This window comes from Triticum aestivum, chromosome 6D, assembly GCF_018294505.1.
Source record: "Triticum aestivum cultivar Chinese Spring chromosome 6D, IWGSC CS RefSeq v2.1, whole genome shotgun sequence".
Classification (NCBI taxonomy): domain Eukaryota; kingdom Viridiplantae; phylum Streptophyta; class Magnoliopsida; order Poales; family Poaceae; genus Triticum; species Triticum aestivum.
The window spans coordinates 426,889,667-426,907,455 of record NC_057811.1 but is presented as its reverse complement, the minus strand read 5'-3'; the positions used below and the strand labels follow the sequence as shown (position 1 = coordinate 426,907,455).

Sequence of the window (17,789 nt, the reverse complement as noted above, 5' to 3'; positions counted from 1 at the left end):
TCCGGTAACCCTCCGGCACTCCGGTTTTCTCCGAAATCACCCGGAACACTTTCGGTGTCCGAATATAGCCGTCCAATATATCAATCTTTATGTCTCGACCATTTCGAGACTCCTCGTCATGTCTGTGATCATATCCGGGACTCTGAACTACCTTCGGTACATCAAAACACATAAACTCATAATACCGATCGTCACCGAACGTTAAGCGTGCGGACCCTACAGGTTCGAGAACTATGTAGACATGACCGAGACACGTCTCCGGTCAATAACCAATAGCAGAACCTGGATGTTCATATTGGCTCCCACATATTCTACGAAGATCTTTATCGGTCAAACCGCATAACAACATACGTTGTTCCCTTTGTCATTGGTATGTTACTTGCCCGAGATTCGATCATCGGTATCTCAATACCTAGTTCAATCTCGTTACCGGCAAGTCTCTTTACTCGTTCCGTAATGCATCATCCCGCATCTAACTCATTAGTCACATTGCTTGCAAGGCTTATAGTGATGTGCATTACCGAGAGGGCCCAGAGATACCTCTCCGATAATCGGAGTGACAAATCCTAATCTCGATCTATGCCAACTCAACAAACACCATCGAAAACACCTGCCGAGCACCTTTATAATCACCCAGTTATGTTGTGATGTTTGGTAGCACACTAAGTGTTCCTCCGGTATTCGGGAGTTGCATAATCTCATAGTCATAGGAACATGTATAAGTCATGAAGAAAGCAATAGCAAATAAACTAAACGATCAAGTGCTAGGCTAACGGAATGGGTCAAGTCAATCACATCATTCTCTAATGATGTGATCCCGTTAATCAAATGACAACTCATGTCTATGGCTAGGAAACTTAACCATCTTTGATTCAACGAGCTAGTCAAGTAGAGGCACACTGCTAGTGACACTCTGTTTGTCTATGTATTCACACATGTACTAAGTTTCCGGTTAATACAATTCTAGCATGAATAATAAACATTTACCATGATATATGGAAATATAAATAACACTTTATTATTGCCACTAGGGCATATTTCCTTCATAAACTACATCCAACACATGACATTGTATGTTTTTCACACATGTGATATCACTAAAACTACACTTCAACTAACATTGGAATGCATGCAACATGAAGACACGTCAATCTCATCATCCCACATACATGAATGGCCTAGCAGAAGAAATCATATCACTAGCTAGCCAACAAACAAATAGGAAGCACATGTATATGCTAATCTAAAGAGGAAGCAAATAAAAGCACCGCAGCAAAAGTTAACACCAGTGACTTTTGAGTATAACATTTCAGCCCCTCCTTGTGATGTAAAAAAGAATTAGGCGCAAGATACTGACCCCGTACAGATTAAGCAACAATATCATGGGTGTGTAAGACATTAACTGTAGTCGCTAATTAACCTCATTTTCTATGATGAACATCATTCCGCAAAAGTGGTGGAGCTTGATGGAGAATGCTGAGAGGGCCAAAACACAGTTGAGAGGCCAAGAGTAATATTTTATATTTAAGCTTGAAAATTAAGTTTCTAGTGTAGGGGGGCCATGGCCCCCTTTGGCCCTAGGAAGCTCCGCCACTGATTTGGCAAACCCACCTTTTTATTTTCTAAACTCGAAGAAGCAAGGAAGTCTCCAGAAATTCGGGGCCCCAGTGCAAAATGCAAATTGTGGACCTAAAATTTCTAGAATACACGATTTTCTAATAAAGAAATTCGAATAAATTCAAACACTGCATAAATTTTAGGCTTGTCAAGATAATACTACAAAAAAGACTAAACCGAATTTTAAACGAGCAACTATCTTGGAAATCTTGGTGTGTATCAAGTTGATTAACTAACCTACTATGTATCTTCCCTAAAAATTTGATTGATGAATTGATGCATATGCACACAATATACTCACCAATATAATTATTCAATGGCGCAAAATAGTCTAAATTAAATAGGGATTCAATTTAATTGCTCCTGACAGACAGATCGGTGATGCCCTTACCTTGGTCTCAGCAGCTGCTTCTACTTGTGCATTGGGATTTGCTGCAACTTGCCGAGCGTCCGGCGGCCAGTAGAATCATGAAATTAGTTCTTCATACGAGCAGGGCTATGAATTGTGTTTTCGGGCACAAAATGAAGCAATCAAAAGTGAGACAACACCATTGTCCTACCCACGTAACTGTGTGGTGGCACCGCACTTCAGTCAGTTCGTCTCCGGCACACTTCCATCAATTCGTCTCGAGAAAGATCGATGGATTGGCAGACTATGTAGATCGGGACTCGGGAAAGGCTCATTTTGGGAGATTTATGAGCAGACCTAGTTGGAGGAGCAAGCGACTAAGTGTGAAAAAGGGCCAAAAACAACAATGTACTAGACATTGGACGCATAACTGGGGGCCATGAGCGGTCGCACATGCCCATGGACACCCTTGCGGAGAAGGATGGGGACAAGAATGGGAATGGGAATGTCGCGACGACAGCCAGATGATGCAACTCATGTGGTTGTGCGTGTGAGCACATTATAAGACGTGGTTGACCCCGCACATGAATTATAAATTAGGAGAACTAAACGGACGCGTAGGACTCTAAGTTAGTTGTTTTCCTTTATTGTTTTGCTAATATAATCCATGTATGCACCTCATCAATTAAAAAGAAAAGAAGATATATGATTTACTAAGAATCATTTTTGGCCTGATATGCAGCTCAGTTATCTCCGTTGGTTCTATCAATTTTCTTCTAGATAAATACTCATAAAAAATGCAGCGTGTCTATACTTGTTTTGAGGAACTATACAATTGCATGTGCGTTGCAATGAGGCATAAATATCTACTCCCTTCGTTCCAAATTACTCATCGCAGAAATAGATGTATCTAGAACTAAAATACATTTAGATACATCCATACAAGCGACAAATAGTTCAGAACGGAGGGAGTAGTAGGTTAGCCCGTAATTTACCTGCTCACATGAATGTGATTGTATAAAAATATATTCTGTTTGATAAACACTTATTTAGTAATTAAGCGCTTATTGACTTACCAAAGAAAATATAATTTTATCTGATAAGGTAATAAAATGTGGAGCAATTGAGGCGGTTTTTAGGGAAAATTGATTAAAAAATCAAAATGCGAGAGGGAGGGGAAACATATGAAGGAGAAGCGGACGACAAAACCTTACATCATGTTTTAATGTTTATTTTTTATTAATTATTAATTTTAATATTTTAGGGGAATTAGTTTTAATAAAGGATTTAAGGAAAAATGTTTTTTAGAAGATGGAAGAATGTGTTTTTTTTAGGGATTGGAAAAATGTGTGTAATGAGTCCAATTCATTACGTTCGGCCCGCTTAGCCTAGATAGTCTGTCTGGGCCACAGTGTTAGGCCTACAATCCCCTCCCTCTTCTCAGTCGTCAGAACCCACCATCGAAACAAGCACCCTCCGCGCCGCCGGCCGCCGGCCGCCGTGTCCGTTTCAGCCTCCGAATCCCCCATCCCCCGTTGCCTCGCGTTCCCAAGCCACATGATATCCCCCAACCTCCCCCTCCGGCTCCGCCACCTCCACCGCCTTCTCGCCGCCGCGCCCTCGTCCTCCCCCGCCGCCGCATACTACTCGCGCGCATCCTCCCCGCCTTCAAACCGCGCTCAGGCCCCGCCCCCGCCCCCGCCCCCGCGGCGCCGTCTCCCGGACCTCCCGGCGCGACGGTTCTCCTCCGGGCACGTCCTCCTCCCCACCAACCTCCAGGAGGAGCACGTCGCGTCTCTGTCCGACAGGATCTACGACGCGGTGACGGAGACAGAGGAGGGCTCCAACGAGGGCACGGAGGCCGCCCTCGACGCGCTGGGCGCCGAGCTGACCACCCCGCTCGTGGCCGACGTGATGCACCGCCTGCGCTACGAGGAGAAGCTGGCCTTCCGCTTCTTCGCCTGGGCGTCCCAGCAGGACAACTACGAGCACGAGCACCGGACGTACAACGACATGATCGACATCCTCTCCGGCACGCGGTACAAGTCCCGCCAGTTCGGCGTCCTCTGCGACGTGCTCGACCACATGAAGCGCCACGGCACGAGGTCGGTGCCCGTCGAGGACCTGCTGGGCATCCTGCGCGCCTACACCGAGAAGCACCTCACCAACCTCAGGAAGCTGGCAAAGAAGCGGCGGGTGCGGATGCGCACGCCGCCGGAGACCGACGCGCTCAACATCCTCCTGGACGCGTTCTGCAAGTGCGGGATGGTCAGGGAGGCGGAGACGGTGTTTGGTCGCGTGAAGAAGAAGCTGCAGGGAAATGCCGAGACCTACAGCATCCTCTTCTTTGGGTGGTGCCGCGCCAGGGACCCCAAGAAGGCCATGAAGGTGCTCGAGGAAATGATTCAGATGAAGCACACCCCAGAGAACTTCACGTACATTGCTGCTATTGACTCGTTCTGCAGCGCTGGTTTGATCTCGGAGGCAAGAGAGTTGTTTGAGTTCATGAGGACCGAGGGGTCGAAGATATCCTCTCCCACTGCTAAGGTATATGCTATTATGATTGTTGCGCTAGCCAAAGCTGATCGGATGGACGAGTGCTTTGAGCTGATTTCAGATATGATTAAACGTGGCTGCATGCCTGATGTATCAACCTTTAAAGATTTGATTGAAGGCATGTGCTTGGTGGATAGACTCGATGCTGCCTACTGCATTTTGGAGGAGATGGGGAAGGCTGGGTTTCCTCCTGACATTGTCACTTACAATTGCTTTCTTGAGGTGCTTTGTAGTCTTCAGAAGGCTGATGATGCGCTCAAACTTGCCGAGAGGATGATAGAAGCACACTGTGAGCCCAGTGTTCATACTTACAATATGCTGATGATGATGTTTTTTGGGATGAGAGAGCCACACAGGGCACTCGATATTTGGACTGAAATGGACAAGAGAGGATGTCGGCGTGCTGTTGATACATACGAAATAATGATTGATGGGCTGTTTGATTGTGGAAGAACGGAAGACGCGACCACTCTTCTAGATGAAGTAATAAACCATGACATGAAACTGTCGTACAAGAAGTTCGATTCTATCATGCTGCAATTATCAGCTGCTGGCAACCTTGGCGCAATACATCGGCTTTCAGAGCATATGAGAAAATTTTACAATGTTGCAATGTCAAGACGTTTTTCGATCACACAGAAGAAGAAGAGCATTGGTATTAGAAGGAGATGAGTTCTGCAAGATTTATTGTTAGCACGAATAGTCAAGAGCGTACATGAGGTAACCACTTCCCTGGTTTACTGGCAAGTGCCAACTATTAGTAGCCGTATTAGATATGTGCTGCATTCTGTACAGTTTTGGTCATCAGTACTTATTTTGCCTACTTCTCCCTGAGCAAGGAGGGCCTAAGTTACATATGGATGCTAATCACATGGACATCGTTTTACCAAAGGGCAGCTAACAGCGACACAATGTACTCTAATGTGTAGTTGTATTGTAATATTTCAAACTTAAACTTTAGAACCAAAACGGTTGCTACAATACTGTGGTAGGCAATCACGTTTTTGGTGGCTAACACTTGCGTTTTGTATATTGTTTCAATGGAATTTCCCTCATATATATTACTCCCTCCGATCCATATTACTTGTGTGTTAGATACATCCGTATCTAGACAAATCTAAGACAAGTTATATGGATTGGAGGGAGTAGCACTTGTCGGCTGCCCGCCCCTTCTCTAAAAATCAGTTTGCTGCCTGAGATAAATTCAATAACCTATGCAACAGTACGTTGTAGATGGATCAATATAAACTACAAACCAGCGTGTTTCAATCGACTTTAGTTTTATCCTTGTATCATACCTGCATTTGCTGGTATAGCTTGGTTTGCAGTCCTACCTTACCACACTCCAAAAACCGGTTCATTGCCTGAAAGAAATGCAGAGAAACTTACGTGGCAATAAAGATATACTAATACTAATAGCTGGGTTTTTCTCGCTATTTTAATTTAAACAGGCTATGATGTAAATACTCTGGAACCTGAGCCAATTTTTTATTTTACCTACTGAAATATGAAAATCCCTTACTTGGTTGCTTCTATTTTAAACGCTTTCTGTTGTAAAGCTCTGAGTTTTCCTTTTACTTGACCAAGATGAATTGGCTTAATGGAAACTTAGTGTAAAACTTAATGTTTGTGTTATGCAAGTAGCCAGCTAAACCAATCTACTGCCTAAACCAATTTACCCTTTGTTGGTTTTCCCGTTCCACACGTATTTTTGGTCTCTTCAGGCAAATAAGTGATGTCCTTTTCTTCTATTGCAGAAATAACAAGAATATACTGTATTGATTAATGATAATATGCCAACTCTCACCGAGCAAAGTTAAAGAAATACCAATTCTTGAAAACTTGCATACTTGAGGGCAGAGAAAATGCAGGACAAAGAGATGGCTAGTTGTAGCAGGTTTGAGCAGATATAACTAACTGTAGCCAATCATCGCCGTCCTGGCCGTAAGCAGTAGGGAGATGAGAACTTGAATCGTAGCTGTGGTGATCTAGTTCCAAAAAGTAGTAAAGGCAGTAACTAGTTTCAGTTATGGTGTCTGGTGTTTTTTGTTCCGAAGCGCAATTATTGGTGGTATATGTGCTTCTGTGAGATATTTATGCTCATTCTGGTGATGGCACGACAAGTTCATCGATTAGACTAACCAAGGACGTAACTTGCAGTTCTTTGGCCTTTACTTTCTGATTGGATTTATGGTAAGCCGAGTTATCTATATTATAAAACATACATATTTTTCCTTTTTACAGGGTGGTTGATACAAGTCTGCACATTTTGTCTGAGCAATTTGCAGTGAAAGCAGCAGTGTATGTTTTCATTGCTTTATACATCATATGCACACCCCATAAAGCTTTTTCCTTAGTTCTCTTGTGTAACCTTTTTTTTCTTCTTTTTTTGCCTCTCTCTCAAATGAACCACAAAGGCCCAAGACTGAATTTCCTGTCATTAAGCATGCAATTCAACACAACTTTTCTTGTCTCCACATGACAACCAAAATCAATTTCAGATACTCTGGAGTCTCGAGAGCCCAGCTTGTCTGGGAACATGTTACTAGCAGACTTATTTCAAGCAGAATCTTACTCATCCAGTTATTAGAACAGAAATGAGGGGGGTTCCGGTTTTAAAAAGAAGAGGTGAATGCCAGATGCACTTATTTTCCACAGAACATCTGCATTTCTTCCTGTGTTATTGGTACGCTACAAAAAACAAGAAACACCAATGAGCAAATATGCTTGTATACACTATGGCGATACTGAACAAATGTGGTTGCTTGGCTGCTACTCAAAGCTGTCCACCTCTGAAAAAACTGTCCTGCTAACGTAGCTAGTTTGCTGATCAGATGATATTAAACTAGGGACACCAGGAAATGGATTAACTATCACATGCTAGAGTAAACAAATTGACTGACAACGAAAATGCGTCACACATAGCACTTCAGTGTAGCCGAAATTTACTAACTGGATGTGCCATTTTCTCTAAAGTCTTATATTACCAAGCTTTGATGACTGGAGAGAGCTGAAGGATAGATCAGGTTTTCATCTTGCTGTTTGTCGGTGTGCTGCACTTTCCTTGCTATACTGATCAATATATTAGATTGACAAGCTCCAATTCTGTACTGGAGCGGGTTATACCATCTCTTCAGCTGCCTTGCTTTTGGAAAAGAGCAGCAGCGCTGCTGAATACCCCCCAGTTGATCCATGTTTACATTGAGCTCATATCATCTATGAATAAGGTCTCGGTCAAGCTTTTACTAACGGCTATGTGATGTCTGACTGTTATACAGGTGGCAGCCAGTGTTGTTAAGAACAGAGTGGGCAAAATTTCGTGGCCGGGCTTGGTTTCCTAGCCCCATATCAGCAGTGCTGTGTGACCTGTGAGCAACTAGTCAGGTCGGCGCAGGACGGCATAGGTGCATGGCATAGAATAGCTGCATGTTGAGAACCTGGAATGTAACGACTCGGAAGAAATTTTGGGACTGAGAGCCCCTGCGTCGTACGGCCGCGCAAGCAAATTATCTGAACTCGTGGTTGCCATGCCATGCCATGGCCCGTCCTCCGACGAGGTGGGTATGCCAAAGTTTTCATGAGTTCCGAGGTAGAAATACGGTTTTTTTTTAGGGAAGGTAGAAATACGGCTGGTTCTGACGGAAAAGAAACCTCTGCCAAGTGATTTCAGTTTCCATCTCATCAGAGCCGGCCCTTGGACAGGGGGAGAAGGGTTTGGCCCACGCCTAAATTGAGGCCAGTTATTTCAACATAAGCCCATTCTGTAACATATATTGATATGCAGTCATGTCTTTGTCCTTACATACAACTAACAGAAAAACAAAACATCCAAGAAACCCTGGTCTATTATTGTGGAGACATGGAACCACAACCTGAGATGGGTACCCTAATTTCCTGAAATTGGATCAACTGTTCCAGCCGTTACTTAGGAATTCGCCTTTTTTAGGGACCTTTTCTCTGTCCTTGTTGGACCCAAGCACAATACATGTAATTGTAGCATTTTTAAGAAACTTATTTCAGTTAAAATTAGCAGAAAGCTACTTGAGCCAGTCAGAACATAGATTGGATCTGACGAGCCTGTTTATATCAGCAAAATATGTCATATACGAGTTTCTTGATCATTTTTAATGGTTCACAACCACATCTTCACATCTTGTCGTATAGACTTCTTTTTTCTGGATTTATTTTTATCTTCTAACGACCTAAAGCATCATAGCTCAATTTCAAATATGAAGTTGCTTACCACACATACCGTGTTGTTTGTCGTATAAACTTTTGCTGTATATACTTATGTAAGTGAAACAATCAATATATATATATATATATATATATATATATATATTATAGTCGTTTACTGTTTTTAGTTCTGCACCGGCCATGGAAAGATGTTAGCACATTTTTAGTGTATATGTTATTTAAAGTGAGGATGTCAATAGCTGATTTTTCATCAAATGGGTTGAAAAGAAAATCTTCTACAATTTATAAACAAATATTGCCTCCTAAGCAGTATAAATATTGCCTCCTGAACAGCTCTATGTTTTCAAACAATACAAAAAAAACTTATAAACAGAAAAAAAAGGGCGCAAATGTCGAAAATGCACTATTGATGAGTTGAAGAAAATTAGTTTTATTTGCAAGTTGCGTAGAGAAACAAAACAGGGTGATCCATAATTGTGAATAGCACTACCAGTGTTTACTATTTTAGATCTCCATATTGTCTTTTTTGTGTCATTCTAACATGTACAAGTTAGAATCACCTTTTGTTTTTTGGAATGTATTTTTTATATTCAAAATAAAGATATTCATGGTGCTCGAGGGTAAAAACAATCATCACTCGTTCCCTTACACATGCAACACATTTATCTTCACCCACCATCATTTTAACTTATGCGGTCACATGTTTGCCATGTTGGACATACGATATAGTGATACATAACAATTGCCTCGACAATGAAAAAAAGGAGAAGAGTGTGTCTTCTAGGTCCGGACCACCATTGTCCCGTGGGCCAAAAATTATACTACCTCCGATTCAAAAAGTTGTACTAAAAGAGCGTCAATTAAATTGAATCGGAGGGATTTCGAAGCAACCAGTGAACTCCCCCGCTAGCGAACTCCCCCCCGCCGGCGGCCACCCCGGCCCCGGCGTCCACCACCCTCCCCTTCCCCCGCCGGCGGCCACTCCTGCCCCGGCGTCCACCTCTCTCTCGCTGGCGGCCACCAGGGCCCCGGTCCCCCCCGCGGACCTTCCGCTTCCGCTCGCTCTCGTCATGGCGGACGGCCCCGCGAGCCCGGCGTCGGTGTCCTCCAGGCTTCAGCCCATCGTCTCCGGGCTCGGGTTGTCGGGCTCGTCGGGATCTGAGGGCGGTTCGACTAGCGCTGGAGGTGCGCCGGCTGGTGCAAACCCTGGACCGGCTGCGGGATCCGCCGTCCCTTGGCGCAAGCCCGGTCCTTCGCGCAAGGCGCTATGGCGCAAGAGGAAAGCTTTCCAGAAGATGAAGATGGCGGCGGCGAGTGGATCTAGGTCACGCTCCCCTGCTTCGTCGCCGGAGAGGAGGGAGATCCCGGCTGACCTGTTCGGCCTCTACTTCAAGTGCTTCCGAGAGGGACACAGGAGAGACGACTGCAGTTTTCCCCCGCTCTGCATCCGGTGCAGCCTGGAGGGCCATATCTCCACGGACTGCAAGCGCCCGAGAAGCCCAAGGTCAGAGGAAGAGCTCAGGCGAGATGCCGTTGCCAAGGTTGCGCGGTCTTCGCAGCTGCCGACGCAGGCCGGACTTGCGCACAGGCTGACGCCGGCGACTAGGCAGACCTCTCCGCTGGAGAGGACCTCGCCAGTGCCGCTGGTCATCGCACCTGTGGGGTTCGTGCATGCTTCGGCTGATGCAGCCGCGGGTACTGGTGGTGTATGCGTGCTTCGCTGGACACAGGAGATAGACGACCTGGAGCAACGACTTAGGCTGGCAGTGGTGGCTTATGTGGGCGGCACCAGACCGGCGGTGTCGTGCCAGGAGGCGGCCGAGGCAATTTCCAAGGAGCTGCACATCCCCCGCCATCGTTTCTCGGTCCACAAGTTCCATCCTGAGGACTTCCTGGTGGTGTTCGCCACGCCAGAGCTTCGTAACAGGGCATTAGTTGCGGGCACCGTCGAGCACGGCTTCTTCAAGTTGTTCATCAAGCCGTGGCTCAAGCAAGCGCAGGTTGTTACCAGGGTGATGCGCTCGTAGGTTGACCTTATGATCGAGGGAGTTCCTTCCCATGCGTGGACGAAGGAGACAGCGGTTGAGTTGCTTGGTTCGGCATGCTTGATTGAGAGTCTGGCGCCAGAAACTGAGAACAGAGAAGATCTCTCCCTCTTCAAGTTGCGAGCTTGGTGCGTCGACCTGGAGGAGGTGCCGGTGGACAAGCGCCTTTGGGTGCCGGAGCCGAAGACGAATGTAGGGTCGGGCGCACGATTGCCTACGTCCCGGGCTTTGCTAGAGTACAAAACCATCATACACATTGGGAGAATTCGTGATCACGAGGGTCCTGAGCGCTGGTTGAGACCGCCTAGCTCACATGGAAGCGGGCAGAGTGGAATGCCGGAGGACCTTGGGGACTATTCCGGCCAGGGCGAATGGCGTGTGCTGCCATGGACTAGGGGCGTCCGTGATCACCGTGGCGGAGCACCGGCTGGTGGCGCAGCAGGTCGCTCATACAGGCAGGCCCTGGTTGGGCGCATTGGTCCATCAGACTGGCGCATTCCGCCGATGGCCTCTCGCGCGGTGGCGACGGCATGCGCACTCGGTGGCAGTACCATGGGGACTACGGCGAGCCCGAAGGACGATGTGGCCGCTGCCGCACGTGCTCCGCTAGCGCTGCAGCTGTTGGCCACAGAAGATCCAGGGAGGAGTACAGGAGTGGGGCCTGCACACGCTGAGGTGGTGGCCAATCCGGTGCAGCTCACTGTGCTGGGGCAGGATAAGGTCACTTTTGACCAGGTAGAGATTAGGACTGGAGCCAATCAGGAATCCGATGTGGGTGCAGACAACCCCGGACCAGAAACCGAGGTCGAGAAAAGGAACGAGGATAAAACGATGGGCGAGGCTTTTGAGGAAGGGTTTCCTTCCGATCCCGAGGGCGCAAGCAAAACTCTGGGAGAGGCTAACTTGGTCGTCGCATTGGTGGAGCCAACCCTGGCCAATCCCTGCTCGGGAGACAGGGCTGTGGACCTGGCGTGTACGGTTGTGGGTTGCCTCGAGGGGGCCACCACTACCCAATCCCACCCGGGAACAGGTGAGGAGGCCATGCAGCTTGATTCCTCGCTGGTGCATCTGCCAGACAAAACCGCAAAAGGGTGGGCTCCCGTGTCGGATGTGCTGCAACTAGCGGCAACGGAGGAGATAGCGCGCTCGGCAAATGATACGACTGAACTGGGTCCCGCTGGACAGGAGTCTGAGGCAATCACTGCGGAGGCCGATGTGACCACGAGAACTGCATGCATGCAAATGCAGCTGCATGGCGGCTGCGTTACGGGCGTTGGTGCACGTGCATCTCAGATTCAAGAGGGGCACTTAACTGCTAAGGAGATGGCGGCCCTGGGAAACATTAAGGCATTTTGTGCCAGACTTCTCAAAAAACTAGCGCCGCTGCTGCTCAAAGAGTTCGAAGGGCCACGTGGGGTCAAAACTGGGCAGGACCCGTTCACTCCACGACGTGCAACCTGATCCATGTGTGCCGGCAACACAAGGAAGACGAAGGCCTCAGCAGCTGAAACGGTTTTGCTCAAAACTCTAAGTTTTGACTGTGATGACCTGGCGGTCTCGGAGGATGCGCTAGGTTAGTTGCGTACGGTGTTTGACTCACCACTTCAGGAGCCGCAGTTGAGGGCCATCGCAGCTATATTCGGGAAGGCGATACCACTCAATCTTACAGAGGAGACAGGGATGGCTGAGCCGGTTTTGGTGCAGTAGGCGTGTTTGCACGGGTGACTTTGGAGGCATATTTTCTGATGTCTCTCAACGCCCTGGAGCTGGTGTGCTGGAATGTTCGAGGTCTCAACAATCCAGCAAAAAGGAAGGCGCTTAGAGGATTTGTAGAATCTGGTCACGCGGCGATTGTCTGTATCTTAGAAACTAAATTAGAGGTGGTGGACACTTTTGTAATCTTGCAATGCATGGGGCCGAACTATGATGGTTTCACTTATTTGCCGGCGTCGGACACTAGAGGTGGTATCCTTGTGGCTTGGGACACCACGCGAGTACGCTTGACAAATTTTGTCAATGATTCCCATAGCATTACTGGATACGTTTTGCCCACGGAGGGAGTGCCATGGTGGCTAACAGTAGTATACGGGCCGCAGGAGGATGATCACAAGATCAATTTTTTGAACGAGCTTACGGAGCGTAGATCGCTAAGCCCAGGGCCTTGGCTTATCATGGGGGACTTCAACCTTATCCTATATGCGGTAGAAAAAAGTAACTCCAACCTGGACAGGAGAATGATGGGGAAGTTCAAGCGTTTTGTCGATGATAACGCGCTTAAGGAGCTCCTTTTGCATGGACGCAAGTACACGTGGAGCAATGAACGGGAGACACCCACACTCACAAAGATTGACTGTGCTTTTGTCTCCGTCGATTGGGAGCTTGAACATCCAGATTGTTTGCTGCAAGCGCTATCTACGGAGTACTCTGATCATTGCCCGCTCCACCTTGCGCTACATGAGCGCGTGCATGTCAGGAGGAGGTTTCGTTTCGAGAAATTTTGGGTCAAGATGGACGGGTTCTTGGATGTCGTCAAGGAGGCTTGGGTCTGCCACCCAGACATAACTGACCTTTCATGCGACTTGACATCATGCTCCGAAATACAGCCCGTGCACTTGCAACTTGGGGACAAAAGGAGATAGGAAATATAAAACTGCAAATTGCAATTGCCAACATAGTCATCTTGCGGTTTGACTGTGCTCAGGAGAGTCGAGTACTTACGGAGGAGGAGAGATGGCTTAGAAGAACCCTCAAGCAGCTAGTTCTGGGGCTGGCCTCTCTAGAGAGGACCATTGCGAGACAGAGATCGAGGGTCACCTGGTTGCGAGAGGGAGATGCTAACACGCAATTGTTCCACTTGGTTGCAAATGGGAGACGAATGAAAAACCACATACCATCCCTGACGTGGACGGGAACATCATCACAGATCAGATTGGCAAGGAGGAAGCTTTCTACAAGGCATACAAAGAGCTACTTGGCAAAGACTGTGCCCGTGATTTCACACTCGATTTGGAAGATCTGGGCGTCACGAGTATTGATCTATCGGAGCAAGACCGTGTTTTCTCTGAAGAAGAGATTTGGGGTGCAATCAAGGATTTGCCTTTGGACAAGGCGCCTGGGCCGGACGGTTCATTGGCCTCTTCTTCCAAAAGGCTTGGGAGATCATCAAGGATGATATTGTGGCGGCGGTGCACAAACTTTTCCTTGGCAACGGGAGGGGATTCGGAAGGCTCAATCAAACATTGATCACACTTATCCCTAAATCCCCGGAAGCATGCGCAGTGTTTGACTTCCGGCCTATATGCCTTCTGCATAGTATGCCCAAGATAGCATCCAAACTGTTGACCGCTAGGCTAAGGCCACGCATGGGAGAGCTAGTTCAGACAAATCAGTCCGCTTTCATCAAGGGCAGATGCTTGCATGACAACTTCCTCCTGGTCCGGCAAATGGCGCGTTCGATGCATAGGAGGAAAGCCAAGGGTGTGTTACTCAAGCTGGAGATCTCTACAGCATTCGACTCTCTGGCGTGGCCGTTTCTGTTTGAGGTGTTAAGGGCTAAAGGCTTCTTGGAGCGTTGGATCTCCTGGATCGCGATCCTGCTTACTACTGCCAGCTCGAGAGTTTTGGTGAATGGTTGCGCGGGCGACAAATTCATCCATGCGAAAGGGCTTCGGCAAGGGGACTCCATATCACCCTTGCTGTTTGTCATTGCCATGGACATTCTTACGGCAATCATCTGCAAGGCGCATGAGGACAGAGTGTTTAGTACCATCAATGGATGTAGCCCTATGCAGCGCTTGTCTCTATATGCGTATGATGTGGTGATATTCATAAAGCCAACTTGGTCAGATCTCATGTTCGTTAAGGAAATTCTCACCCTCTTCGGAGTGGCATCAGGACTCAAAGTTAACTATGCCAAATCAGTGGCAATCATGATCAGAGCGGAGAGTGAGGATGAGGAGCTTGTCAAGTCTGCTCTGCCATGGAAGATCGGCACATTTCCGTGCAAATATCTAGGGCTCCAACTAAGCATAAAACAGTTAAAAAGATCCGAGTGGCAACCCATTGTTGATACAGCCCTACACATTTTGCCAGGATGGCAAAGGGGCATGGTGACGAGGCCTGGGAGGCTCATACTTGTCAACCAAGTTATGAGAGCGCGAGCTACACATCACCTCATGATCGCAGAGGCCCCGAAATGGCCCCTGGAAAGAGTGGACAAAGGGTGTAGAGCCTTCTTCTGGGCTGGGACGGAGGCGGTGAATGGGGGCAAATGTGTTGTCTCATGGACTAGGGTATGCAGGCCGAAGCACATGGGAGGGCTTGGAGTCATTGACATGTATAAACACGGCATCGCTTTAAGATTGAGATGGGAATGGCTCCGACGCACAGACGAGTCTAGGCCTTGGCAAGGCCTAACCTTGACCGCGGACAAAAAAGTTGACCAAGCATTTGGGAGCCTTGTCAAATGGAAGGTTGGATCAGGAGACAAAACCTTGTTCTGGAAAGACCGATGGATACACGGCGCAACTATCAAAGAGGTTGCTCCATTGGTGGCAGCAAAGGTGCAGACACAAGTAGCTAACCGGAGGCTTGTGCGAGATGCGATGTACATGCATGCATGGATGGATGATCTAGTAGGAAGTCTATGTACTGAGGGTCTCACCCAGTTCATCGGACTTTGAGAGATTCTCATGGAGGTCCAGCTGGATGATCAGGTGGAGGACCGTCCCATCTGGGCTTGGAATGCAACAGGCGTATATACGGCGTCCTCGGCATACAAGATGTTGTGTGAGGGAGGAACTAAATTCCACTCCTTCGGGGCCATATGGAAGTGTTGGGCACCTCTTGCGTGCAAGATTTTCATGTGGCTCGCCGTGCAATACAGACTGTGGACATCGGATAGAAGAACCAGGCACGGGTTGCAAGACCAAACATCAAACTGCTACATGTGTGAACAAGAGGAGGACACAGTCGATCATATACTGCTGCAGTGCGTTTTCTTGTGGCAAGTTTGGTTCCCTTGCATCGTCAGGATGGGTTTGATGGTGGACCTCTGCCCAACTCTCGACTCTAGTTTGGTGCAGTCGTGGACGGATGGCAGAAAACGGATAGATAAGCACTCCAGGAAAGGTTTCGACTCTTTCGTGATGCTAACCTGTTGGACGTTATGGAAGCAAAGGAACGCGAGGGTTTTCGGCACCGGAATGATCAAGAACGAGTGGGATACGGTGGACATGATCTTCGATGATCTTAGGACCTGGGCCCTGGCAGCAGCGTTTGGAGGACAACCAGTTGTAGAGTAGCCGAGTAGACCTAGGGAGTGGTGTGGAGGGTTGGTTAGGGACGACTTGTGACGCCTAGCTAGCACATGTGTAATCTCTTGTACATATTTCTCTCCCTTCTATAAAGCTAAGGTACGCCATTGGCGTACCCTCGAAAAAAAATTGAATTAGAGGGAGTATCATATTTGTAATTCTACCGAGATGCCAAAACTGATCTCGACTGAAAGCTTGAACATCAACACTTGGGGTCCAAAAGACACATGTTGACTAGTCACAACGCAAGAGACCTCCATTTTTTTAGACAGTCGGCAAAGCTTTACTAAACCGTCACAATGTTCAAATGGATGAAAGAAAGATCACGGATGGCCTAACCAAACATGGCAGTCAACCCCTAGTTGTAAAGTATATTTCGCTAAATTGTGAGCCTCAAAATTTGAGCTCCTAAACTCATGAACGAAATTACATAAAGTGGAACTACTAGAGTAATATATTATTTCATGTATAATGGCACCATAGACTGCCCCACTCTTTTGCTTGATGTCATCGATCACCACCTTGCAATCCGAAGCAACATGTATAGACTGTAGACTAGTACAAATGTTCATGCGTTGCACCACGCGAAAAAAAGGCACGCCCTGCTTCATGTGCTATTATGCACCCTTTTTGTATCCAATTTTAATAAACGTCGATAATAAGGTTAAACATGGAAATTTGCTTATTTTAATAAAAGTTAAATTTTTCATAAAAATGAAACACTTCTCTAAGAATATTTAATGTTTTTATGAAAATAGGAACATTTCTCTAAAGAAGAACTTTTTTTGAACAGATGTTTATTTGAAGAGGATGTTTTTGTTTTACATTTCTAATTGTTTTTTTCAGTAAAAATGGAACTTCGTTTTTGGGAACTTTTAATATATTTTTAAAAGTGTGAACATATTTTTTGAAACAAAAATAGTGTGAACATATGTAAAACTGTGAACATTTTTAAACTTTCTTTACTGTGTCAAGTTTTTTTACAGGTAGTTTTTAGGCCCTTTTTGTTAGTGAATTTTTACAGGTAGTTGTTTGGTTGGGAAGAGTTTATTCTTTTTTTAACTATTTGGGCTTGACCCAAACAAAGCACTTTGAGGTAGACAGAAGGACGCACGAACTCATCTTCCTTATCGTTCTTTAGCTCACAATCTCGCCAAATTTGGTTGTAATCTAGGTGTAGGGAGACATATTTGGTTGGGCATGCCGCATGACCAAAACCTTGTACCGATGAACATTGTTGAGAATCAATAAAGCAGGCAAGATCTCTCTCAAAAAAAAACTTCCTTACCGTTCCCAATTCTCAAGTCTCCCTTGTCGAAGTGCTCTGCGCCGCCGTCACCCACGTCGTGCCTACCTCCTCCGTTGACATGGCCCCATCTCTTCCTCCCATGCACCGTCATGGAGGGCTCCCCAGGGGGTGGGGGCGAGCAACCGCCGTTGGTGCCCTGTCCGCTGTGATCGCCCTGTCCATCACGACACCTACCAGCTGCAGTTGGAATTGATAAATTGTTTCGTCCAAGCAGCATATATGACCATGGATGTGAAAAAACATTAAAGGGCAAAATACTACTTTTTGCAGAATAATACACCACCTCGGTCATGGGAGTCTAGTTAACGATTTTCATGGAAACTGAAGCCATTATTGTATAGAGCAAATAAACTATAACTTTCTGAATTCTGTTGACCTGTATGTTTGTCATGGTGGTTCTG

The 17,789-nt window shown here is 46.8% G+C and overlaps 1 protein-coding gene across 5 annotated transcripts; it reads left to right on the top strand.

The window, feature by feature from the left end:
• Positions 1-3,408: 3,408 nt before the first annotated feature.
• Positions 3,409-8,677, top strand: LOC123145570 (pentatricopeptide repeat-containing protein At1g73400, mitochondrial). Of its 5 annotated transcripts, XR_006472328.1 has the most exons (4): positions 3,409-5,242; positions 6,767-6,823; positions 7,024-7,150; positions 7,801-8,677. XR_006472328.1 is itself a non-coding variant. In XM_044565021.1 (2 exons), the coding sequence occupies exon 1, from the start codon at positions 3,524-3,526 to the stop codon at positions 5,192-5,194; it is 1,671 nt and encodes a 556-aa protein (XP_044420956.1). In that variant the 5' UTR covers positions 3,409-3,523; the 3' UTR covers positions 5,195-5,242; positions 7,801-8,675. The 5 variants fall into 5 exon arrangements, 2 of the variants coding, with proteins under 2 accessions (XP_044420956.1, XP_044420957.1); XR_006472327.1 differs by having other exon boundaries at positions 6,767-7,150; XR_006472326.1 differs by lacking the exon at positions 7,024-7,150 and having other exon boundaries at positions 7,801-8,676.
• Positions 8,678-17,789: the final 9,112 nt, after the last annotated feature.